The sequence below is a fragment of the Galleria mellonella genome, unplaced genomic scaffold, assembly GCF_026898425.1.
Source record: "Galleria mellonella isolate WM207_F2 unplaced genomic scaffold, CSIRO_AGI_GalMel_v1 utg132, whole genome shotgun sequence".
NCBI lineage: Eukaryota > Metazoa > Arthropoda > Insecta > Lepidoptera > Pyralidae > Galleria > Galleria mellonella.
The window spans coordinates 5,222,409-5,248,752 of NW_026441989.1; the positions used below are offsets into that span (position 1 = coordinate 5,222,409).

At 34.6% G+C, this 26,344-nt stretch overlaps 1 protein-coding gene across 2 annotated transcripts; it reads right to left on the reverse strand.

The window, feature by feature from the left end:
• LOC113518488 (tudor domain-containing protein 7B) lies at nucleotides 1-25,756 on the reverse strand. 2 transcript variants are annotated; one of them, XM_026903446.3, is made up of 21 exons: nucleotides 25,599-25,756; nucleotides 25,249-25,389; nucleotides 24,083-24,179; nucleotides 16,459-16,673; nucleotides 15,504-15,644; nucleotides 14,499-14,660; nucleotides 14,249-14,401; nucleotides 13,439-13,621; nucleotides 12,761-12,978; nucleotides 12,524-12,638; nucleotides 11,740-11,886; nucleotides 10,386-10,477; nucleotides 9,459-9,621; nucleotides 7,087-7,323; nucleotides 6,643-6,842; nucleotides 6,021-6,168; nucleotides 5,064-5,302; nucleotides 4,246-4,465; nucleotides 3,812-3,963; nucleotides 1,813-1,973; nucleotides 1-1,311 (listed from the first exon to the last, which is right to left on the reverse strand). In XM_026903446.3, exons 3-21 carry the CDS (start codon nucleotides 24,168-24,170, stop codon nucleotides 1,079-1,081), a joined length of 3,267 nt encoding a protein of 1,088 aa, XP_026759247.2. In that variant the 5' UTR covers nucleotides 24,171-24,179; nucleotides 25,249-25,389; nucleotides 25,599-25,756; the 3' UTR covers nucleotides 1-1,078. The 2 variants fall into 2 exon arrangements, with proteins under 2 accessions (XP_026759247.2, XP_031768856.2); XM_031912996.2 differs by having other exon boundaries at nucleotides 25,249-25,469; nucleotides 25,599-25,658.
• Between the last annotated feature and the right edge of the window lie 588 nt (nucleotides 25,757-26,344).

Here is a 26,344-nt window from a genome sequence, read left to right on the forward strand (position 1 = left end):
TTCGAGTATTATTGTGTTTATTATGTGCATCAGGAAATAATATTAAAAACTGCTTTCTAATGACAACGTCAAGGGCGTTCATAAATTTTGCTTACCGAAATGCGGTAACGTCGTCAAAATTATCTCTCAACTTTCAAAAATGATTAACATTTTATATCGCTAGCAGAGAACTTTTTAAATAATCATTCAGAAACATTGAAAAATGTTCAATTGTTTTTGAAAATTAGAAAATAATTGCAACGTTGCCTTATATCTATTAAACTTCCACATTAAGTTAACTCATATACTAATAACATATAATTCCAATACTAATCACACACAACTGAGATTATTTGCTGTTTGAATACGCAAATACGATGAATCTATTATAAATATTAAGTAGGCCAATTATAAAGTAGGCTAATGATTGTAAAAATCGGACTCATATAATTATGTTACAATGGTATATAAGCAATCACAATGCATGTATTAAATGTAATTTAGTATATTTTGCGAGTACTATTAAAATATGGAATGAAAATCAATCATAATTTAGTGTGTAATTATAGAATTATTCTATGTTTACTTAGTACATTTTGTCACATTAGAAAGTTGTGCAAACACTAGTTATAAAATCAATCTTTCGAAGAAAAGCAATCTATGTCCACACTGACAAGTGTTACAAAAGAAATAAATGATGACATAAAATATTAGAAGTCATAATATTAATTTACGTTTACTTAATACTAGTGAATGCACATCTTTAGTAAAAATGTTTGTTATGAAATATAAAACTCTATATTATTGAGAAAAGATACACGCACATAATATTTATTGAATACATTCCAACGTCTAGTTTCATTATATGTCTGATCCGATACAATGTGTACTATTCTTAAGTTTAAAAAAAAATAGTTTTTTTTTTTCAACTTGTAATAAATAAACAGTAAGATCAGTTATAATTATATCTATGTAATAACATAACAAGAAACCTACGGACATACACTTGTTTTTGTTTGTTTTATTACATTTTTATAACCATAAATAAGCAAATATAACAATAATGGAATACACAACGGCTATTAGCAAGGAGTAAAATTTATGAAGCAGTTGATTCAAGACGTGCTCTACCTTCGGCTACTAACTGTTTATTCAGATATATGTCTTCATCTGTGGAAGTGTCTATAAGATCAAGAGTAAGTAATGGCTCTGTGGCATTTAAAGGGTCCTTGCCAACATCTTTACAGATACCTACAAATTGCTGTTCAACACACAGTTCTTGGAATCTAATACAGTCTTCTACACTCCAATCTTGATGGAGAGGCCAGACATCTGAAAAAGAACATCAATCTTTAGAAACATTCAACAAACTATTATAAATCAACTAGCTGACTCGGTAAACGTTGTTTTACCATATAAATTATTTCTAGAACTATACATGAAAATATATCGTACCTACTACAATTATTATATTCGATTGTCATATTACAACCCTATTGCGGCATATAAAAATTGCGATTAAACAACAGGAGTTGATCGTAAAAGCATGAAAATTTTAATTTGTAAGTATTTTTCAATGCTAAATCATAATAAAATAAAAATAATTTTTGAAAAAATAAGAAGAAAATATTTAGGGGTGGGTCACCCCTATCATTGAGGGGTATGAAAAATAGATGTGGGCCGATTCTCAGACCTACCAAATATGCACACAAAATTTCATAAAAATCGGTAAAGCCGTTTCAGAGGAGATTGGTAACAAACACCGTGACACGAGAATTTTATATATTAAATATGCTTCTTTTAAGTAAAAATTTTAAATGAAATTAGACTTACCATACAGGCGTGCCTTTACGGCTTGAGGCGGTAACGAGCGTGCTAACGGAGCCCCTGCGGGTACCGGTCTTAATGCTTTATTAGGAAATAAAGCCAGATCTCCATAATCACAGAAATAAACAGACACCGTGTCGGGTGACACTGTCCCAGCTATCGTTACCCTGCAAAACTCAGCAATTTATATAAAATGTAAAAACAGCAAGTGTTGGTAAACCGGTTCACGAATACAATAGTTTAAGTTCAATTTCAGTATTTTATAAGAAATAATAACGAAATAAACAGAAAGTTAGAAAAATTTGACTAACTTATAATATACTTAGATAATAATAATAAAATTACTTGTCAAATATAGAATTATTAAATTCGCCCAAACTATAAAAAACATTTAAAAAAAAAATTGGTTTAAACTTAATTTTGAAAGTATTGAAACTATTAGTGCTATGAAAATATTAGTGGATAACTTGTTGAATAATCTGATTGACTGGTACAGAGCACAGTGATTCGCAACTCGCAGTCTAGGACAGAATGTATTAACCACATCTTTTGTATTTAACCTGATTTGTCTTTCCTATTAATTTTCATACAAATTTAGATCTCTTCACATGTCAGTAAGAACTAGCAAATATAAGCTTGACACTATGAGAATTTTGAAGTCTTTGAAATGATCTTTATATCATTCCCGTTGTGGTATTCGTAACATAGTACGTAATGCTCTTTTCTGCAATATAAAGGCTCTATGTACGAGTATATTGTAATGATAGCTATGGTCCCAGTGTTTAATACTATATCTCAATTTAGACTCAACAAGCGAATAGAAAACCATATTTATTATTATTTATTTAACTCTTTATTACACCAGAAGCATAAAAATATACAATGACAATTAAATAATTCGAGTGAAATACAGTAACATAAATACAGATTGAAATATATATATAAAGGTTCAAAAGGCGGTCTTATCGTTTAGGGCAATCTCTTACAGACAACCTTTGGTTATAGGGGAACAGATAGAAGATGGTAGGTGAATTGATAACTGTAATTGACCATAGTAATGTGATCTATGTTTACTTCATCCCTGAGGGTTCTTAACGCATAACGAGTTGGGTTATTGAATTCTCAATTGTAATTATTTAGGATTTCAAGTTCAGATAAGTCTATATTCATTCTGAAAAATTTGATGCAGTCTTTCAATTTATTATTTTTCAATTTATAAAAAGTTGTATTTTGTGCTTTGCTGTTGATTTGAATAACCTTTGTTTTATCAATGTTAATTTTTAATCGTTCACTGTGAACCAATAATTGAATATTGTCAGTGCCATATTAATTTTAGTATCCGGATCCGATATGTTCCCCGATACTACAGCACTATACCTGTTCCGTTACTCGCAGTAATATTACTCGCTAATATATGTTTAATCATATCATATTAATATTACTCGCTAATATATGTTTAATCTAGGCATTTATAAATTTGGCGTTACCATTGAAAAAAGAAAACAAGTAGAAACTAATCTTTTTGCGATTGTGTAAAAGCCGACAAAATAAATACCTCTAGTGTATCTCTCCCCGGGAATCGTCTGATTTATTGTTTAATAATTCAATGAAAAAGTGCACAAGCATGTCACATCAACATAACGATATTAATATGAAACTACAGAGTTAATTTAATCAATAGTGGCAATGCAATCAATAAATTTATACTTAAAAAAATGGTCTGCGCCCAAGATATAGACAGATGGACTTATTTATTTCAGTAGTGTAAGTAATTACACTACAGAAATAAATAATCTGAGTAGAAGTGGGACTCATGTACTTTATAAGTGCACCTATACCGACAAAATTTACCTCCCTTTCAGCACTCAAATAAGGTTGTTATAAATTTATACTGGTATAATAAATTATATAATCTCTCTCCCGTACGTAACCTTTAAAGGCTTATTGGTTCTGTTAAAATGTAATATGTAATGTATTCTTAAAAATACTATTAAAAAAAGTTTACCTATACCAAGACGCGTCCTTTTCATAATATACAGTATATAATTCTCCATTAGCTGGATTCACAGGAGCATCCAACTCGGACAATTTTGGACATTCCACTTGCAATGACGACATCATTGCTTGGAGCGTATGCCTAGTTCTATTCGGTTGAATCTATAAATATGAAAATTACAAACTAAATTATGAGTCAAATATAGGTTTAGCACACTTTATTAATATTCAATTCTTAATAAATATTAAATTAGTTTATTTTTCTGTTATTTCTTATTATTGTTATAGTTCTGTCATTTGTTCTGTATTTTGTTTTAATTTAGAATGAATGATCATCGTTTTGTGTCCATTCATTGTAATTTATCTCAAAGAACTAAGAAATGTACCAGGTTTATATATTTCTAATAAAAGAACAGTTATTATAAAGTTCGATAATGAACTCACAACAAAATTCCAAGGATTAGCTGCCATCGCTATGTATACATCAAAACACTGGCCTGGAACCGGAAGAGGCGGCGGAGGCAGCGGCGAGCCAGTCCCACCCCCGACTGACGCCCCCGCCACCGTTCCACTCGAAGACTGACTACGAAATATTCGCTCCTTCTTCCTATGTAGGGCTTCTACGTGGTTCGTCGCTTCTTTCTCGTCTTCTTTTAAACTGTCTCTAAAACATGATGGACTCTATTATATTCAATTAGTGTGTCTTAGGTTATAAGAGCTGGCAAATGCGAGTTATTACTGAAATTCAACATGAAAACTGTTTTAATACTTTATACTAATAATAACGTCAAAAGGCGTATATATATTGGATGTACATGTTGTAAATAGTAGGATGCAATAATAAAACCTATATGTATTTGTGATATAAAATAATAAGTTTAGTGAAAAAATACAAGACACGTTTTATATAAAATCTGACACGAAACAAACTTAATAATAATACATTGTTGAACAAACCCTTATTCACATCCACGAGTATAGGTACGATATAATTTAGGTTCCAATAAATAAATACACTCTTAAACTGTACCAGATAAGATTTTATTGTTATTGTTCAATATATTCCTGAGCTATACACAGGTTAGGAATCCTAATATCACGTTGTAGCACACAGATACTAAAATTACAACTCCATCTAGTGGTCAACGGGAGGAGTATTTATGTTGTTTCCATGGTTACAACATTTAACTCAATACGGATTATACAATTGTAAAAAACCTCAGTGTGGACAGGCAGTATTAAAACAGCAAGAGTAGACTCACAGCTGCAAGCACTCGTACTCCATGAGTATGGAGTTGTTGACGGAGGCGAGCAGGTTCTGCGGGGCGGTGCGCACGAAGAGCTCGACGTGCGGCGGCGAGGAGGGCGCGGAGGGCGAGGAGGGCGAGGCGTCGGCGGGCAGCGCGCGGCACAGCACGCGCGCGCCCAGCACCAGCTCGCGCAACCGCGACACCATACGGCCCGCCGCACGCTCCGCCGCGCCCAGCCGCACCTGCAGCGCCTGCGCCGCACACCGCCGCCAGCTCGTATACATACCACTGCTTCACACACTGACACTGACCGCCACAACGTGTGAAGCACGCTACAAACTCATTTTTTAGAGGGAGACTTTATCGCTACTAGGGCTTCAGTACCGCTAAAATTTCTGTCGTGAAGCCGATGTCCTTGTTACAGGTGTGGGAGGAGGTCGGCGGTGGCGGATGGAGTGTGTGCACTCCAGAATTGTCTCTAGTACCCACCCCAGAATGCGAATGGAGTTTTCAACTACGCGTAATAGGCATGCATATCTGAGAGTATGTAATGAGTACTAAGACAACATAATCATTTTTACATCTAAAATACACCAATGGTGTTTACATGGCTGTTTCGGTTTAAAGTTATGGCAATGAAATTACAGAGTACAGAAGCATAACTCCATAATCTTCAGGAATGACAGCCCGCCTGCGCTACCGGAATACGCTGGCGAAGAACTAGTGAGGAACAATAGACAAAGATAAAGCAAGTCAGTTGACCCATTGTGACGAATTCAACAAAAATTAACCACAATAGTTTCCAAAGGCGTGGCGGTCGATCTAGTAAAGTACATATATTGTAAGCATAGGGCTGTTAGACTTCATTATTAACAATCCTTTTCCCCACTCCTAATATCCGTTAAAAATAATATCATGACATAATTATTTGCAAAGATATGTATGTATTGTATAATATGTTTACTATACCTGATGGGGATAGTCGTTCAAAGCTGGAGAAAATGTTTGCAATGGCACCAATGATGAAAGTGGAGCTCGTAGAATTAAACCACTGTCAACTAATTGAGTTCTCACGGTTCCCTCGCCATCCAGTCCGCTTATGATTGTGCAGCGTACCCTGACATGTAAATAAATATATGTTACATAACAAACAAAGATGTTTAAAAATGTAATATGCTTTAATGTGTATACGACAAAGATTTATAAGATACTGAACTTTCATCCGAATGACCGAGATGTGTTTATTGACTAGGAAAAAAGGATGTCTGTGTCCTTCTTCGTCCCATATAGTACCTATTTACCAAAATAGTAATTAAAGGCGATAGCGTGTATACGGTAGGATAGTGGTTAGTTAGGTTAGGAGAGTGCGCACAATGTACAGCATGGTGGCTTTGGACGGAGGCGCGTGCGGCTCGGCGAGCAGAGGCCGGCGACAGGTTCGACGTGTAATGTGTATATGGTAGGAACATGGTTACCAGTCGCCGGCGATGCTGCGCACGTTGTACAACGCGTGGCGACGTAGGCGCGGGCGCGTGTGCCACGGTGATAGGGTCAGCGTTGTGTAGTGTGTATACGGTAGGAGAGTGATTACCAGTCGCCGGCCAGGGTGCGCACGATGTACAGCGTGGCGGCGTTGGGCGCGGGCGCGTGCGGCGCGGCGGGCAGGGGCCGGCGGTAAGGCCCCGCGGTGAGGAGTGCCAGTGCGTTGCGCACGATCGCCGCACCACCCGCACGCGCCACCCACACTCGACCCTCGTCGCTCACGCACCCCACCTCCACCTCACATGGTTTCTGTATATACCACACATAAACACATATTATATTGCGTACATAACTTCTTCGCCACTTCTAAACCAACAATTTACTCCCGGTAGGCCCCATATTAATGCGAGGCGAATTCTTATAGTAGTACAAGTTTCTAACATTATAAATGATATTAAACAGCAGAGAAATTCAAATAACACAGTTTCCAAAAGTAAAATTAAATAATAATCCTTGCTAGAGGGCTATAAATAACATCGGCTGTGCGGAGTACCTGGGTGATAGTGAAAGTGGCAGCGGTGCAGAAGTCGTGCACGATCTCTTTATTGAGGTTGAGGTCACGCTGCGTGGAGGTGTCGTAGAGCACGAGCGCGACGGAAGGGTCGAGCGGGTCGTGGCGCGGGCCGGGCGCCGCCACCAGCACCTCGCCGGGCAGCCGCCGCCGCACCAGCGCCGCGCCCGCCTCGCTCGCCGCCAGCTCCTCCGCCCCCTCCAGCCGGCACAGCACGCCCTGCGACCACACACGCACATCGCGACCTTACATTGCAAAGTACATCGTTTGGTAATGTCAACAATAGTAACATACGAGTACAAACATAGACAGGAAAAGCGTTACTTACACCCCAAGAGGCTGTATGCAATTAGCGTTAGTTATTATCAAATAATCTTATTATTTTTAAAGCATTTAGATATATATTTCTGTTTCAGTGAATGTAGTTGGATAAGATATAATACAAATAAATAATAAAGAAAATTCACAATATTTATAAGTTAGAATGCTTTAAAAGTAATCTACTATTTATATAAAACCACTCCAAAAAAATGTATAAAGAATGACAGAAAAAATTTTTGTACTTTATTCAAATAAAACTCGGAATGCCCACGAATTGAAGTAAAAATAATAACAAATACCTACGCAAATATAGACTATTAAACATAAATTACTAGCAAATAAAAAAATATCACACGCACGCATTTGTATTATACACACACTAATGTCTTTTTTAATAATAAGTGCCACACAATCACACCAATTGTCTGGTCAGTTATCTTGTATTATGAGGAGTTAGACAAGTAACATCTAAAAAAAATCACGCACTACACCCAGACCAGAGATAATTTTGGAAAAGACTGAGGGTCTTTTTAAATTGGCCTGACCGGGAATAGAACCCGGGACCTCATTACGGAAAAATGCAACCAAAGTGGTATCAATAGCAAGAGAAGGGAACCCAGTAACTACATGCGAGCACGTAGACGTCACTTATTTGATTTGATTGGACATTTGATGTTCCGTTAAGAAGAACAGAGTTGGCTAAGCAAGCTTTCCTGTCTCTTGCATTGAAACTATTCAATATTTTGAGCCGGTATCCGCAATTGAACGTACATATTTGCCTCCAATTGCTGAAGTTTCGTCGGATGACCACAAAGTGTGTTCAGAGATTTAGGCTCTAATGCAATGGCGTAGCTACCGAAGGGCTAGATGGGGCAGTGCTTCGAGGCCCCCAAGCTCAGAGGCCCTTGGGACTCTGACTTATAAACTATAAATTGAACTAGTGAAAATTTCTCCCACATTCGGAATTAAATAAATCCGATTTATTTAAATATAACTACATATTTATATTTTGACTTGTATTGATAAAATTTTAGAGATTTATTGCGTAACCCAGATTCGTTGTACGAATTGATTTTTGTCTCCCTAGTATAATTGAATTTCCAGTCTGTCAGTACGTGAATTCGTCTATGGTACAAAAGTACTTACGTACATAGTAATACGTACTCACATAGTTACAGACTGGCAATGCAATGGCTTCTGTAAAACGAGAGAAAAAAAAAACAATTGCATTAGTATGAGTGTAATGTCAATGCGTTCATGTAACAATAGTTATTATTTTAAGTTCAATTCATGGGCGTTAAAAGGTTAGTTATTTGGTCCCGGCAAAGAATAGGCCACCGCTTCCTTTCCCGTGTTGGGTGTTGTAAAAGGCGACCAACGTGGGTGTTGTAAAAGGCGACCAAGGGAACTTAAAGTTCGAAAGAAGGGCAGCAATGTCCCTCTTAAAACATCACTAAAGCCTAAATGCAGTCAAGCATGGCAACTACCGGTAACCATCCCTCCCTTTTCCATTTGACGAAGGCATGTTTATAACACCAATACATACATGTAGTACAACTTTGTAGATTTAAACCAACAAATATTTTAAATGTACAAAGATTCCGAGTTTTTCGTATTCAAAGAAATCGATTAAGTAAAAAATCAAAATGGCCGTTACCTGTACGCATTATTCTTGACAAACAAATAATTAAATATATAAATAAAGCTAAATATATGTTATTATTTAATCCTAATAACATTTTAAATTACGACCTACATCTATTTATCTTAATTTATAGTAGTAATTTCTAATATGATAACTCTTTTACGTACACAAATATTTGTATGGAGACATTCTATCTATATAATCTAAGACCATGAATGACATAGCTTTTATACTTTCCAGCCCATGTCATAACTTAATACAGACAATATCATCAAAGTTGCAGAAATCAATATCTGTTACCATAAGACGTAAATAACTTACGAATATGTGAAGTATTTATTTATTTTTACCTTACACACTATTTAGCTACTTGGAATTTGCAAATTACCTGTGCAGGCAATCTTCTGAATTGAGGTTCTAAAATCTTTATTTTGTCTAACGATACGAAATCATCGTCTCCATGGTCTCCCAAGAAAACGGTCGCAGTGTCGTCATTTATCTCTAATATTTTCGCGCGTTGCCAACCGCCGTCGTCTAAATTTGCTGCATACCTACAATATTTTTTTATATATTTATATAAAAAAATTAAAATTCAAATTGAAGAGAATATTTATTTACAATAAGATTTTGCAGACTTATTTAACACGTTATTTGACTATCGAATTCAGAAAACAGAGTACCAACACCATGGATATCACAAAATGCGATGCCTATGACATCCCTCATCACATTTTGCTAAAGACTAGTGTATGCCTCCTCTATTCTGTAATTTCACTACCAGAATACAAATAAAAATAAAATTAAATACAAATAGACACTTGTAATTAAGATTCACTATCTTAAAATCAGATTTTTATTTTCAAATTAATGGAAAATGTAACTGACAAACGATGAAATTCCCTTCATTACAATTTAATTTTCTTATTATTCTTATACATAAAATTAAAAATACAATTTTTTATGACTCTACGCCCATTCACGAAAATAACGGATATAGATAGTATTCCACGTTCTTCCATATTTTATGGAGCCCAACAATGTGGCTTAGCCCCCTACTGCCAGTCAATAAACATATTTCTAGTTCAACTAAGTAACCTTAGACTAATAATTAGGCTATGCGTGGACTTCGTTAAGTCTCACTGCCGTAGGACTTCCCAAAAACCCTTTAGCCCATCCCAATAATAACATCTCCAATAATCTATGTCAGTTCATTGTCTTTCTTATTAATATACATACAGATATTCTTAAATTCTTATTAGATGTAATATAACCACTTACACTCAATTTGCAAAGCAATAATATTATATCAACATACCAAGCGTTGATAACAATCATGGATTTGTCGACGGAAGTACCAGAGTTCTTATAGTAGTTTGCCATGTCGGCGAGCAATTCTTCAAAAGCGCCCTGCGTTAAAAAACATAATATTGATTCTGTTGTATAAAAACTTCATAATTCTTTATTATGAACAATCAATATTACGATAAACATACAATAGTATTTTATCTATTATTTACAAACAAATTCAAAGCGCGTCTGTATTCTTCAAGTCTTTGAATAACATGATGACCTAGTGATGAATCTATTATTTACAACACTATGCATAATACCTATATCGTTACATATATAGGTTATGATAACACCGCTTACCATCAGACGAGACGTATGCTTCTTTGTCAATATAGCAGTATAAAAATAAACAATTTACCACATCCAAACAATAAAGTCAAGTGATAAATACATGTTTAGATATCTCACTACAAAAAAGCGTTTAGTATTATATATTTATCTACTAGTTTTAACGAGAGGTAACAGGATTAAGAAACGGGTTCTCGTGTAAGCTTATATTTATTTTTCCTCATTTTCAAACAAAATGTTTTCGCATTTTTATTATCACCGATACAGGGATCGATTATCAAAGGCCTTTACTTCACTTTACCACTACACTACACTTTAGTGACCCTTGCATGCAAAAAGGTTTTTTTTTTTTTTTACAACACAGGGGGCAAACGAGCATGCGGCTCACCTGATGGTAAGTGACTACCGCCGCCCATGGTCACCCACAACACCTACGGCATTGCAGATGTGCTGCCGGCCTTTTAAAAAGGAATATGCTCTTTTCTTGAAGGTTATGTTGTCGTATCGGTTCGGAAATACTGCTGCTGGAAGTTGATTCCAAAGAGTGGTTGTGCGTGGAAGAAAGTGCCTTGAAAAACGCACGGTGGAGGACCGCCACTCGTCCAGATGGTTGGGATGAAATTTTAGTTTATGGCGGGTTGTACGATGGTGAAAATCTGCAGCAGGTATCAATCCGAACAATTCTTCAGAGCACTCCCCATGATAAATTCGGTAGAAGATGCACAGAGATGCAACATCTCTACGCAGTTTCAGTGGGTCGAGCCGGACAGTAAGACGCCGATCGTCAACAATTCCTATAGGTTGCCTAACCCTGGTTTAAACTAATACATTTTATTATTATCTATATATTTTACACACATATAAAATTACAAATAACCCTTATAAAACCAATTAAACAATGTTTAACACTGTTTAAACTGACAGTATTTTAAACTATTTTTATAACTAAACTGAATATATTTATTTTAGAAATAAAACTGTATTAAATATCCATTTGTTGTATTGAAGTTTAAAAATATATTTTTACTTACACTATATTCTTGTCCAATAATTCTAAGCCAGATTTCGAGTGTTGAATTAGCAACAGTTATATAGACATTCCAGAAATCGTCTTCAGGGAATTGCAGTGGAGGTAGGTCGCTGTCTATTGGGTCACCCGGCACACTTGCCTCCACGCCCTGTCAATGATTTCTTATGGTAAACATCAAAGTTAGAACTGGACGGGTATTGCTATAGATAAGGAGAAGTGAAAAAAGATGGAGGAGGCTTTTACCCTTGGGGACCACGGAAGTGGATAAAAAAGCTATAATAATAATAATAATAATAATAAACATCAAAGTATGGTAAACGATTATATTTCTTCACCCTCGTCATATTAATCTAATAATTATGGCATAGTACATGAAATGTTCGACCGCTGGATGACACCTTTGCCGCTAGGTATCACGTATATACGTATAGAGTAGGAAACAGTAGAACAGCATCCTTATACAAGTAGCAATCTATCGATACCTATATTTTTGATAAAGCATGCAAATGGTAAATCTACGACAGCGATATCCAGCCTTTGCTTTACACGAGAGCCAATTAAAACTTATTTACCGAACAAATTTGTTTACATTTGTCTAGTGTTTAGTACACATTAATTTCTTTTATAATTTAGTTATTGATAAAGGTAGTGACCTTAGTTTACATGCGGGTAGTTATTATTGTCCATATTAATAAATATTTCGATTTTCAATCCAGTTCAGACATCTCGAATGTAAAAAGTAAATTATAAACAGAAAATAGAAGTAACTATTATGAACACCTTACCTCTTTATTAGGAAGAAGCACTAAAAGTCCATTCACAACTCTGTCTTTTATAATTTTAGGACAATTTTCCACCAACTCTTGCCAATTACTAGGTAAATTCTCTCCATATTTTTCCCTAAAATTGAATTATAAATATATGTATATATAACAATAATAGAAATTATAGGTATAAAATTAAGTTTACATTTTAAAAAAATGTCGTTAATCGACGCAAAAGAAACCTTAAAATCTAAATACCTGTACAAATGAGGTACGGTACTAGCCCAAAGCCCAGCTTCATGCTCTGCCACGAGTTCCGTGAGACACGTCAAAGCTCTGCTGCTAGAAGAAGTGGGCATTCCACCAACATCAGAACTTTCTATTATTGCTAGTAATTTAACAGCAGCGACTTCTTTCGCCAAGTCGTCCGATGGTGAAGAATCTGGATATGATGACGATGAATATGTGCTTCCAACCTAAAAACATTGAAGAAATATGACATAAACATATTATTAACTAAAATTAATAATATTAGTATTCATTATATATTTTATACTAGCGACCCGTTCCAGCTTCGCACAGGTGTAATGCTGATACTAACTAGCCCCGAGAAAAGGATGGTGTGGTACAGCTGGCTGGTAGCGCTGGAAGATATGTGGGTTTAATCTCCACAGACATTTTTGTACGACCTGAAAGCTAAACAAACTGGTGGCCCACAGGATGGTAAGTGATATTGGTCGATTAAACAGCACCATAGGGATCAAAAATACAAAGTAACAATGACGACTATTATATTCCCTCATACGTGTTTCTATTTTTGAGAATTATGGTTTTATGCCTCCTTCTCCATACTCAGGAATTTCACTAGGCACCTACCTAACCGTTCAAAGTGAAACACACCAGTTTAAATATAAATTAGAATTAATCCATATTTACTTTCACCGTGCAGTCATAACTGATAGGGCCTTTTTTGGGTCGAATATCATATACTTTGTAAACAGGCTGTGGTAGACCTAATTTTCGACATGTCCACTCCAACTTGATTGCTGATGAAGTTGAATCAGGTGGAGGTTCTAGATTGTGTGCTGGTACAACGTTAGTCACTGGTCCACTGCTTTCCTAAAAACAATATTAACGTTTCCTTCTATGTTATTATAATCGTGTACTGTCAATGCATCGTACGTGGCTTAAAAATAGAAAGTCTACTTAATAGTTCTAAATATTTACGTAACTAAACTTCATTTTTAATAAAGTTTAAAAAGGAGGAAATTCTTGATATTTTTTATATGCATTTTAAATTTATACTAGAATCGATGTCCTCTAGAAAGTTACGCCCACTATATGGTCTAAGTACTCAGGATAAAAGTGCTATACGTCCATCTCCACGCCAAAGACTGCGTGTGAGTCAAATTTTGTGAAGATTGGTTGACCTATTAGTACCAAGAAGTAACAAACTCATGTTTACATTTGTAATACTTAACTAACCTTATTTACGATTAAAAAACATCCTCCATAGGCGATTTTGTCATATGTATAATATATTGCTGCATCAGCGGTAAAAACATTGCCTATTAATGCAGGACCATTGTATCACATAACAAGAATAAATTTAATATTACCATTTTATTTAATAGTAGCTATTTCATTATTTAAATCGACTACGTTTATTAATTTCTACACATTTTTCGATCCTTTATTTTTTAGACAATGGATATAAATATTTAATAAAAAATAATTCATACTAACCATGCACTGGTTGTTTGCGGCTGGCAATTGTAATGGAATGAGATCTGGAACTGTGTTTAGTCTGTCTCTCAGATTAGAAAGCCTTTGGGAAGCCGACACCTTTCCGCTATGTTTTAAGTCAACATCGTGATCAGTTCGCGTGGAATGTTTAATCTGCAAATTTTAAAATATAATTATTTAATTTTATATTAATAAAAGGTGAAAATGACTAGTGCTTCGTACATTTAATGATAATGATTAAGCAACTTGCCTCATCTTTAGCATCCCGAACAGTTTGTGAAATATTATTAATTTTTGTAGACAAATTTAATCCACTTTTATCTGAATAATCACTAAGTGACCTCGAGATTGGTTTTGGATTCTGGCTTGTATTTTTTATTTCATTTGATTTGTATTTGTAATTGCTGCTAACCTGAAATAAAGGATATTTAGAGGAGGATTGCGTACAGACATAAACTTTTTTTTTTGTAAAATAACTACAAATTTATGGGTTTGGATTTTTTTCTTTACTTGTGCTATGACCTTGTTTCTTGCCAAATTTCATGATTCTAGGTCAACGGGAAGTACCCTATAGGTTTTGATTCCCTTTGTGAATGTCAAAATATGCGATGTAAATGGAACATAAACGGCCGTATCTTTCGATTGCATAGATTTAGAAGTTTGATTTTTCACTGCTTTAAGAGATTGCAGGCCTGAGTATATAATATTAATTTCAACTTGATACCTCCACGCGTTCCTAAGAAAAAGGGTCTTGATAGACAGAAGGACGGACGGACAACGAAATGATCTTATAATGGTTCCGTTTTTTTCCTTTGGAGGTACGAAACCCTAAAAATTAGGTAACAATACTCATAGTATCAATTGAATTATGATTATGACATCAAGTCAATTTAACAAGAAAAAAATTAATTTTATCAAAATGAATAGAAGATTTTTAGAACCACTATTGATAATGAAATTAACGTAAGTCACACAAAAAAGATCAGTACACTCGACATTTTTTTTTTACAGATCCTTCAAGAAAGATCAGGTTTTTTAAATAATAATAATATTTTAATAATAAATATATAATTTATTTTTTATCATCACAATTTGTAGTAGTAGAAGATGTGTGTGCATGTGTACATGTGTGTGCGCGAGTGCACGTGTGCGCGTGCGTGAGTGCAAGCGTGCAAGCGTGCAAGCGTGCATGCGTGCGTACGTGTGTACATGTGTGTGTTCCTTTTATATTTAGTAAAAATAGTAAAATATTTACCTTGTTATTATAATTATTATTAAAAGATGTTCCACCTTTAGCTCTGTAGTACTGGTTAGAATACTGATTATTGTAAACTGTAGGATGATTTGTTGATGCGCTTGGTTTACGCCATGAACCTTGTTTCTTTGGGAAACGATTCTACATAATAAAAAAAAAAAACCACCACATTATAAAAACAATATAAAAATAATATTTATAGTCATAAAATAGTTTAACTTGATTGACTTATAAACACAGCTAAAACTACTAAGACAATAAAGATGAAATTTAAAAATAAATATATATATTTTATAACGTAAACATCTGCCTAAGAAAGAACTTTTGATATTTAAAAATATGACAACGATTAAGGTATTGTTTGCAGTGGGCAAACAATACCTTAATCGAATTTATTATGGAAATAAACAAAATAAAATAATACATAGTTATTTAATTACGAGCTCTTTAATCTTTACAATCCTGGTTTTGTTTGTTTGTAACACTTTACTGTACAATAAATTCTTCAATAAAATTTAACCTGTTACCTTAAATTTTATTGAAGAATACAGAGTCAAGAATTGTATCACCCTGATAAAAATTGCAATAACAGATTAAGGAGAATATTATTAAATTGATTCGAACCGGAAAGACAGACAGACGAGGACTTACTACTACTAGTCGTACAATTTTTTTTATTTACAATGGGAAAGACAAAAGAACTAAGCCATACAACTTGTTCTTCAGTAAAAAAAAAATGCTCTTCTATGTTTTAGAAAGGCGGAGTTGACATACTTTTTGCGTTAGTTCCATACTCACTTCATCCGACGAACTTGTGCAATGAAAGAATGTCATATTTCTAAAAAAATCTCGCAAATTTTATTTTTAAACAATTAAAAAGGTTTTGTGGTTTATAAACTATATCATTCAAAATTCAAACAGTTGTAACAAACCAAAATAAAATAACATGACTTACTGGATAGTTTAATTTTATGGCTTTCTTGCTTGATTTTTGACGTGAGACCATAGATGCAATGTGTTGTGACTCTTGGCTGGCGATAGCATCGACATACCATTCACCATTTATTTGCGTTACTTTGAAGCCAGGAATATCAAGAAAAAGTTTATCTAATGTTGGATATCCTAATTTTTTATATGGTATCCAATCGCCTTGAAGCTCTCGATAATCACCTAAAAATTATAGACAATATCGAATTATTCTTTTAATTATAACAATATTATTTTTCACTTTTTCAATTAATAATGTGGATGAGTGGATGAAATATAAATTAACAAAAACATTTTTCCCGCAAAGTAGCGACTTTAATTACGAACACAAACACATCTATGAGCCGACCTTATACTACCTGGCGACATGTAAATAACCTTTTACCGAAATACTAGCAATGTAGCAATTAGATCCTATTACTAATTATCCCTTTTCCCCACATATAAGCGTTAGGCATAGCGATTGCCAGGTCGGCTCGGGATTACATTGATATTTGGCATACACTTAAAATTTACAAGAGGATGGGATTATTAGTAACGGGGCGCTGGCGAACTAAATTAAAAAAAAAATAATTGAAAATTTCCTCCTTTTTGAAATCGGTTAAAAAATCTAGAATTCGTTGTTTAGTATTATAATTACGAGCACATTAGTCAAATGTAAAAGGTTTTATATTTTACAATATGTACATTTATTACAGTACATGCAGTACAGTATGTAAAATTGATTGACTGGTTAACTCTCCTGCGGTGATAAATAAAATTTGTTGAATAAATTAATGGTCGCGGTCAGTATACACTAACTAAATTAGATCTTGAAAACCACCCTGGGACTGATTCTGTTACACTATTCTCTAGAGTCTATTATATATTCTCTAGACTTATAACAAAATTTTGAGTTTCACAAAAGTACTACTTTATGGATTTATTAAATTATAATATGTAAATTATATTTACGTATAATATCTCTAATAATTATGCCCGAACTTTATTAGAAAATTAGTTCCTATTGGTCCTTAAAATAAAGATTTTGCTGTGATTAAAATTAAATTTTAGAAATAGGTAGGTTAGGTTTAGAAATAGGTAGGTTAGGTTTAGAAAAAGGTAATGGTACTACAGTTTGAAACCAGAGGGTCTACCATGAAATGAAATTCCGAAATTTTAGACTCAATTTCATTGTTTCGTTCATACCGAAATCGGCCCAGTAAATGGAGCTTAACATTTCGTTCGTCATAAATCCTACCATAAAAGTTCAAAGTCACGATATTTTGACATTTTTACTATTTTTAAACGCTATATATTATGTAATTTTATAATAACATCAAAATTTTCTTTTGATCGCCCCGAAATTTCGGAAAATATTTCATTGTAGCCCCTCTGGGCATAGAATACAGAAAAAGAAAGCTACTAGGAAACATGCTGGAACGGGAGCACTAGTACAAACAAGCGATTCTTGTGTACGTGGAGTATTCCACGTGTAATAACGCATGTCGTGTATACGCCGTGGTTGTCGTTAAAGCCGTACCTCTACCAGGCAATAACGAGGAAATGACTATAGGGATTGACTAGGCAGCTGTAGGTCAGAATTGGGTTGCGCAGTTGAACGGATTTTTTTTTACAATTTTGAATGGCAAACAAGCTGACGGTCCACCTGATGGAAAGTAGTAACCGTCGCCTATAGATATGAGCAGTAACATAGACATAACAGAGTATACTGTTTCGCCCATGATACCCCTCATGCGTTGCCATTCCTGAGGACTCAGGTGTTATTCCTCTGTATCCAGTAAATTCACGCCATATCCCACCCTTCAAACCGAAACACAGTCATGCAAACACAGCTGCTTCACGGTTGAAACACGAGTGGGACAGAGGTAACCAAGCAATCGACTTTTGTACAAAGTCTCCCTCTAGTAATTAGATTCTGAAGCGGTCGTCACCCTGAGCTATATGACAGGCAGCTGAGAACAGAGAGACAATACACATCGTGCGGGTCGTGGTCCATGGCTGCATCACACGACCCTAAACAGTGGCACACACAACCTATGAGCTCCGTGCAGTCTGAGTGGTCTGAGCGGACTGAGCGGTCTGAGCGGACTGAGCGGTCTGAGCGGTCTGAGCGGTCTGAGCAGTCTGAGTAGTCTGAGCGGATTGAGCGGTCTGAGCAGCCTGAGCAGTCTGAGTAGTCGCCTACAACCACCCCTTACAGCGACCCCTGTCCTCACAACTGAGCAATAAACTCGATGGCAATGCTACACTGAGATCCTGGACATCCTCAACGAGGTTTAGGTTGCCTTTGACGTGATAAGGCTGAGTCAGTAGGCTGATACTACGTGGAGTTTCATTAAAGTCCTTTTAGCTAACTTAGAATACATTGGAGGACTCAATGGTGAATGTATTTGACGTATTAAAAATCAGACAGAACTTACAGTGATAAACCCAGGAAAGAAATACACCTATCCCCCGATTTACACGGTAGATACGTTCCTAAGAAAAACGTGTAAATCGAAAATTAAAAATTTTCAAGTCAAAACCGTGTAAATCGAAAAGCTTGCAGAAAATGCATAATTTTGCTATTTAACAGTTGTGATTTTTTTCAATATTTTTAGGTGTACACAGAAATAAAAATAAAATGCATTGACAGGTTAAAATATGTAATATATTACGGAAACTGTTTTTTTATTTAATTACAATACATTAAACGATCCAAAGCGATCCAAAATTTCGATTTTAGTTTCTAAAGAAATAACTTTTCTTTTAACTTCTTTCGACATTATAAGCCTATAATTTTTTTTTAATTTATGTTAATTTATAAAAATCTTAATTATGCACTCACTTGTAATTTACGAATATGAAAAATTAAATCTTTCTGACACTGTGAAACTTTCACTCAAATACAATTTTCCGTAGATAAAACTTTAATTTTATGCGAAGAAATACAGACACAGTGTGCATGTGCAGCAAGTCAGCATATAAGCTCGGGATTCCCCGTGAGATGTGTACACAGCGCACGTGTTCAAACACAGTAGCATTTAGTAGAGTGCGATAAAAACAAAAAAAAAAACTTATTTGGAAAACCGTGTAAAAGCGAAAACGTGTAAAACAAGTACCGTGTAAATCGGGGGATAGGTGTATGCAGTTATCGATTGTGGCTCGCGTTCCATGTGTTCCCTCGAAAGCCGTCGGGGAAAAACATGAAAATAATGCTCCGTAATCCCATAGACAACAGGCTCTTTGTGACATCTGTCAAACCCACAGATGCACGGTCTACTATAACTTCCGAGTCTGTGGCAAGATCTAATGCACGAATTACACGAGTAGAAATTGTTGAGAAAAGGAATCGTGATGATTCGCAACAGTGTTGAAGTGATTGGAAACTGGTCTAACCTCGTGCAATGGCTGTGCACAACTCGAGGAATACATGATGCCTGTCCGTTTGTGTAATATTTTCTAATATACAGTGCAATATGCAAAAATAAAAATAAAAACAAAGTACATCTTTCTTCTAGTTATCCTTAACTACGCGGATACCTACCTACCTATGCTTATGTATGTATACGCATAAGCATAGTATTATGTAGTGCCGTTGATATAGAATTTATTGTTCTATTTTATAATAATATAGAACGTGTTTTCTAAAAAAAAATCTAAATCATATTAATGAATACTAACACCAGTTTTAAGGAATGGGTTACATTAATAAACATATTGCTTTACTGATGATAGTTAATTATAAATTTCATTCATATGCATTGCCGGTCAAAAGTTTGAGACCACTAATATAAAACTTTTATTGTTTGTAAATATTTCTAAAATATTGGTAATAAAAAGTAATCTGCACACCTGCATACTCTATTGTTTATAAAGATTGCATAAAAGCTTATTCTTTTGTATATAAGCCAAACAAAGGGCAATAAACATTATTTCCAAACTTTTCAATGTGAGCCAAGGAAGAGCTAGTCCGATAATCGATTGTAAAAAATTTATTACCGCAACTGACACTTTTTTATTTTACATCAAGTTTTAATGCAATTGTTCTAAATTCTTAAAATATTTCTAATGTTTATTTAAACTCGGTATTACCAGGGTTATCTACTAATATCCGCAGTTTAATTTCGTGATTTCTACAATCAAGACGTTTTTAAAATAGGAAAAGTTCGTGAAATTAGTATTGAAACGCGACCTGCTTTCGTTATTCTCCATAATGAAGGTAAATCTGAACGTGAGATTGCATCTCAACTTAAATTATCGAAAACTTATGTTCATCGCACTATTGTACGGTACAAACAAACTGGCAGTAATCAAGATTGTCCGCGTTCCGGGAGACCAAGAGCTACGACTTCTAGTAACAATAAATTTATTGTGATAACCAGCAAGCGAAATAGACACCTAACAGTCCCAGAAATTCGTGTTAAACGCAACAAATCTCGGGAAAAGCCTGTGTCAATATATATACTGAAAAGACTGTTGCGAGACGCTAAGTTGTTTGGTTGCGTTGCTGTTCGGAAACCTCTTCTAAAATGGCAGAATAAAAAAAAACGGTTGCAATGGGCTCTAGCCATCGAGACTGGACTGAAGTTTTTAAGAAAGTGTTATGGAGTGACGAATCTAAATTTGAAATATTTGGTTTAAATAGAAAAATTTAAAAGATAATGACACAGTGTGTATTCCCGACTGTCAAGCATGGTGGCGAATCTGTTATGGTCTGGAGTTGTTTCTCAGGCTATGGAACTAAAATCTGACCCAAATTTAAGAAATTATGAAAAAGGAGCATCATAAAGTAATTTTGGAGAAAAATGCTATTCCCTCCGGACTAAAGTTAATCGGTTAAGGATTTAATTTTCAACATGATAATGATCCAAAGTACAAAATTATGCAGGGGCTATTTAGACAAAAAAATGTCGGAAAGTGTCAAAAAAGTGGCGAAAACATGACACGGCCACCCCAAAGTCCCAATATTAACCCTATACAGCTTTTCTGGGAAGAGCTTGACCGAAACGTGCGAGAACAATGTTCTAATTCACAGTAGGTCATGTGGAGTGCGTTAGAAGAAAGCTGGAGGAATATCTCGCAAGAAAGTATTAACAAATTAATTGCTTGCATGCCAAGATTGGTAAAACGGGTCATAAAAAGCAAAGAAGGATATTTTGATGAAAAATCTCTCTAAACTCTGTTTTTTTTTTTTTTTAGAATATTGTATTTGTCAAGACTTCATGTTTTTTTTTTTTTTTTTTTTTATTTCAAATCTTGTGTGGAACATTAAAAGTTAAACCTGTTTTTCGTAAAGTTTTAAATATGTTGACTTTTGTTTTCTTATATTTTTTATAGTGGTCTCAAACTTTTGACCGGCAGTAAATATCTAAATTTTAATTTCAGAAAATGGTGTTGCTTTAGAATCAACCCCAATCAAGCTTTTAATTTCGCATATGTATAGATTTATAAAAAAAAATACATTTATTATATTATGATATCAGCCATTAACTGCCCACTGCTGTATATAGGCCTACTAGGATTGCTAATATCTGCCACGCTTCGCAGGCTACTCCTACTACATCCATGAAAAACGAAAGGGGGAGAGGCATCTTCAGGCAATTTATTATATTATATAATAGACTAGAGGCCCGCCCCGGCTTCGCACAGGTAGATATTTTTAAAACATTTCACATTTTTATAGTTACGTTCGCTGCGTAGGGAGCCGACCGCGCGAATGAGCCAACGAATGTGTCCGCCCCCACCTGCCCCTCTACCGCACCGCTACAATGACTGGCTAGCTAGCCACGCGGCTGCCACGGCGCGGGCGGCGGCCGGCGCCTTTTCTATATCTGACTTTTTAACATAATATCTTTAGAATGGAATATACACCTACGATTTGAAAAATTCAAAAAGTACTCTGCAGGTATTGAAACAATTTTGAATACAAAATAATTTATTTGGATAAGGATTAATAAATAGGTATGAATAACATGTAAAACGCGACAGAGTTATTTTTTCTAATTTTATGACTTATTAAATTCGTAATATCTAGTGAATGAAATAGCCGATTTGAACAATTCAAAAAGAAATCTACATAAATTGAAACAATTTTGAAAACAATATTATTTATTTGGATAAGGATTTAAACAGAAGTATGAATAAAATGGTGTAATTTTGGTCGATATTTCTATCAACTTTTAAAATGTAAAAAGTGGTTATTGTGTGACATAACGATATATAGTTGAACATATAGCATCGCGAAGTTTTTTGATTGATATTTTCTTCAATATTGTACAACATACTTTTGTTCTATCACCAATAGTTTCCGCAGCGCACGCGACAAAATATATTTTATAGCATTTTTTTACACCTTGAGTTACATTACTAAAGTTTCAGTAAGGATCCCTAATCTTTTCTAGCAATAAATAAAGCCTATGTTACTCAGGGTGAATATAGCTTCCTATTAGTGAAAGAATTTTTGAAATTGGAAAAGTAGTTTCTGAGTTTATTAATTACAAACATACATAGACACAAAAATACAAATCTTTCGTCTTTATAATTAATATTATTCCTAGGATCTGAACAGTAATTTACACTAATGTGTAAATTACTGTTCAGATCCTAGGAATAACCGTTCATTAACGGGGGAGTCACGTTACTAGCATACCTGTATACCCTGGCAGGTTGATCTCCATGTGCTCTCCCTTGGTAACCAACATGCTGAATTCCAGATGTATTCAGTATGATGGGCTAATTGACCTGCCTTTTACTCTCACCTATCAAGCTTCACTGGTGTTCCGCCGGCGTATACTATTAGCGTAGGCGGGCTTACCATTCCATTATCATCAATTACCTATCTCATACCGCGATTAGTAAATTCTCTACCTACCGACTTGCGAAACAATATCACTGTTAAAAACATAAAGTGAAAGCTTATTTACTGTCCAACCTTACTGAAACAGCAGAATATTAATGTAAATATTGACATTTGAGAACGAAATGTAAAGTATCACACACAAGCCCAAGAGGTTTAAGTGGTACTAGAAATATTTTTTTTTAATCTATTTATGCATGCTAATTAAATAAAAAAAAATTAAAAGAAAACATTCATTAACACTGCTCATTTCACAATTTAACAATCGGAATTTGAGGCTAATATGCAACAGAATAACATAGAACTTCTGATAGTAATAGTAGTGGTTAATCTTCATGTTTGACAGTCACACACACTCTGATGGTAGCAGAATAATTCTGATCAAGTCATCATCTTCCTAGCCTTATCCCAATTATTATTTGGGATCAGCATAATATGTTTTTATCCATATTACAAAAAGATTTGGCTTTTAGTTTTATGACCAGTCACCTGTCTGACATCAACCCTTTTTGGGAAATAATTCTGATCAAGTAACTAGTGATATGGACTTCCACAAGATAACACCTAGTTCAGCAGATATTTACTTAACTGTTACATAATTGAACTCTAGTAATGGATATAAATTTTCAAAAGAAAATTAAATCTCCTTTTAGAAGTCACTCAAGGATATGCCATTTGCTACATATAAATGTGACCAGTACCTACCAAACTTGTAGAAGACATAAAAACAATTATTTTAATTATTACTTACGATTACACTGTTTTATTGTAAGAGCTCCTTTTACTGACAGCAAAGTAGCTCGTAGTGCTTGTATCACCTGTTCCTTGTCAGTCGCCATTATTTACAGCTGCAACAAAATGTTAATGGATACACCTCAGCATATTATTATCATCAATGAATTTATTCATGTATCAGTGCTGGGTACTAACTTTCACCATAGGATGAGGATGTCACCTTACCAGTTTGAGTAGTTATCAAACTTATAATTTCTAGATATCACAACAAGATTTCTAGAAATACAGTATCCTCATAAGTATAAAAACCATAGGTAAAAATTACACTTCCACCAATTCTAGATTTATATTGCATTTGTAGCTCTAACCACAAGCAAGAATCCCTTAATCAGTCAGGACATGTATTCTCGAGTGTATCTGTTTCAGCCCCTATCACTAAGTATTTTTTCATGTAACTAAAGACAACAAACATGATAACCGCCTACGCGATTGAAAATAGTAAGCATTTCCAATAAATATAAACAGTACCATGGACATAACTATGTCGGCCATAATCCCTTCAAGTGTGGGGAGGAAAGAATTGTTTGTAAATTGGCCTACCAGCTCCATTACTAGCAATATATCCTGTCAGATCAATCTCTACATGGTCCCCCTTAGTAACCGTTGTACTGAATTCTAGGCATATTTATCATGATGGGCTAACTGACCTGCCTTTCCACTCTCCCCTATCATCCATCACTGGTGTCCAGCCAGAGTATACCATTAATGCAGGCAGGGTTACCATTCCATTATCATCCTTTAAAAAACCCTTTATGTGTTGCTATTCCTGAATAATAAGGAGTTATGCTTTTGTCCCTGTAATTTATTGCTCTATCGCACAATTCAAATCAAAACACAGCCATGCAAATACAACAGCTTTAAAATTGCTTTGATATTTATTAATATCAAAATATTTTTTATTGAAACTGAAATCTGGTATAAATTTCCATTGTTTCTGCCTACCCTAATGGGAGACAGGCGTGACAGATATGTATGTATGTATGTATTTGTACTGTAATAAAGAGAACAAGAATTATACTTTTTAATCATTAGTTGTCACTCAACACATGACTCACTATTTGCAGCATAGTATCGATTCGGTACATAGTGATTTAGATGCTTAGGTTCGAAACATACACTTACCAAACGATGTAGCCTCTGAACAGCTCTTAGAAATTGTGAAGAAATACTCGCAGTAACAAAAGTACCTACTCATATACTAGACAAAAGGTAACGTATCGATGGGTCTGCATCCAATTAATCCATCCACTCGACATTAGAGTCCTGGAATAGTTTATGACGCGTAAGCAAGAGAAATCAGTCTTAAAACACGAACAGCAACTGACAATTACTATCACTTTCTCCTAAAACATTACAAGTGCCAAATTATATTTTCTAGTTCGATTTTAAAATTAAATAATGTGAATTAATGATTTAAAGAGACGAATTAATATGATTTAAGGACGCAAGAAAGTAAATATGAAGGTAGGTACCTATTAAACAAAATCGGGACCCGTCATCGACATAGCAAAATTAAAATTTCCTAATTACAGAAGTTCACAGAAACAAGTAGTCAACACTGAACAAAATTGCAATACTTAGAATAAAAAATTTTTTATAGGTTCTATGTTACCGTTCCTAGCCAATATTAAATTTAACTGATTTCCATTGTAGCGGCTCATGGTCATCTAGAATAGGTATCATAACGATCAGAGCACTTAGGGTAAGGGTACCATTTCAAAAATAGCGCATTACCTTATTTATTTTTTTACATATTAAAACAACTAATTTGTATTTTGATTAATTACGTATAGTAACAAACAAAAATATAATTAAACTTGTGTTATGTGCAACATTATAGAAAGAATAAGCGACAATTTTAGCACTATTTTTAATATATTTTAACTGGTGGCGAGGTTTAACGAGTGAGTATAAATAAATTTTGCATGTATTATATCACTAATAAAGTTACTTATTCATGGAATAGCAGAGCCGAATGTCTATACTATCAGGTCCTTACATATGAAATTGACGTTTTGTACGGGAGAAATTAAAAGTCTTTTTTGTATATAAAATATATTTAATTAATCAAACTACGCACCGTTATTATCTATGCACTTTTGCCATCTCATAGGTAGTTCATTGATCCCTTTACTAAATAAAGCATGGGGGCGAAAATCAATAAACTCTTTGAAGGCTGTTTGGACTGCCGCATCGGAGTTAAATTTTTTTCCTTATA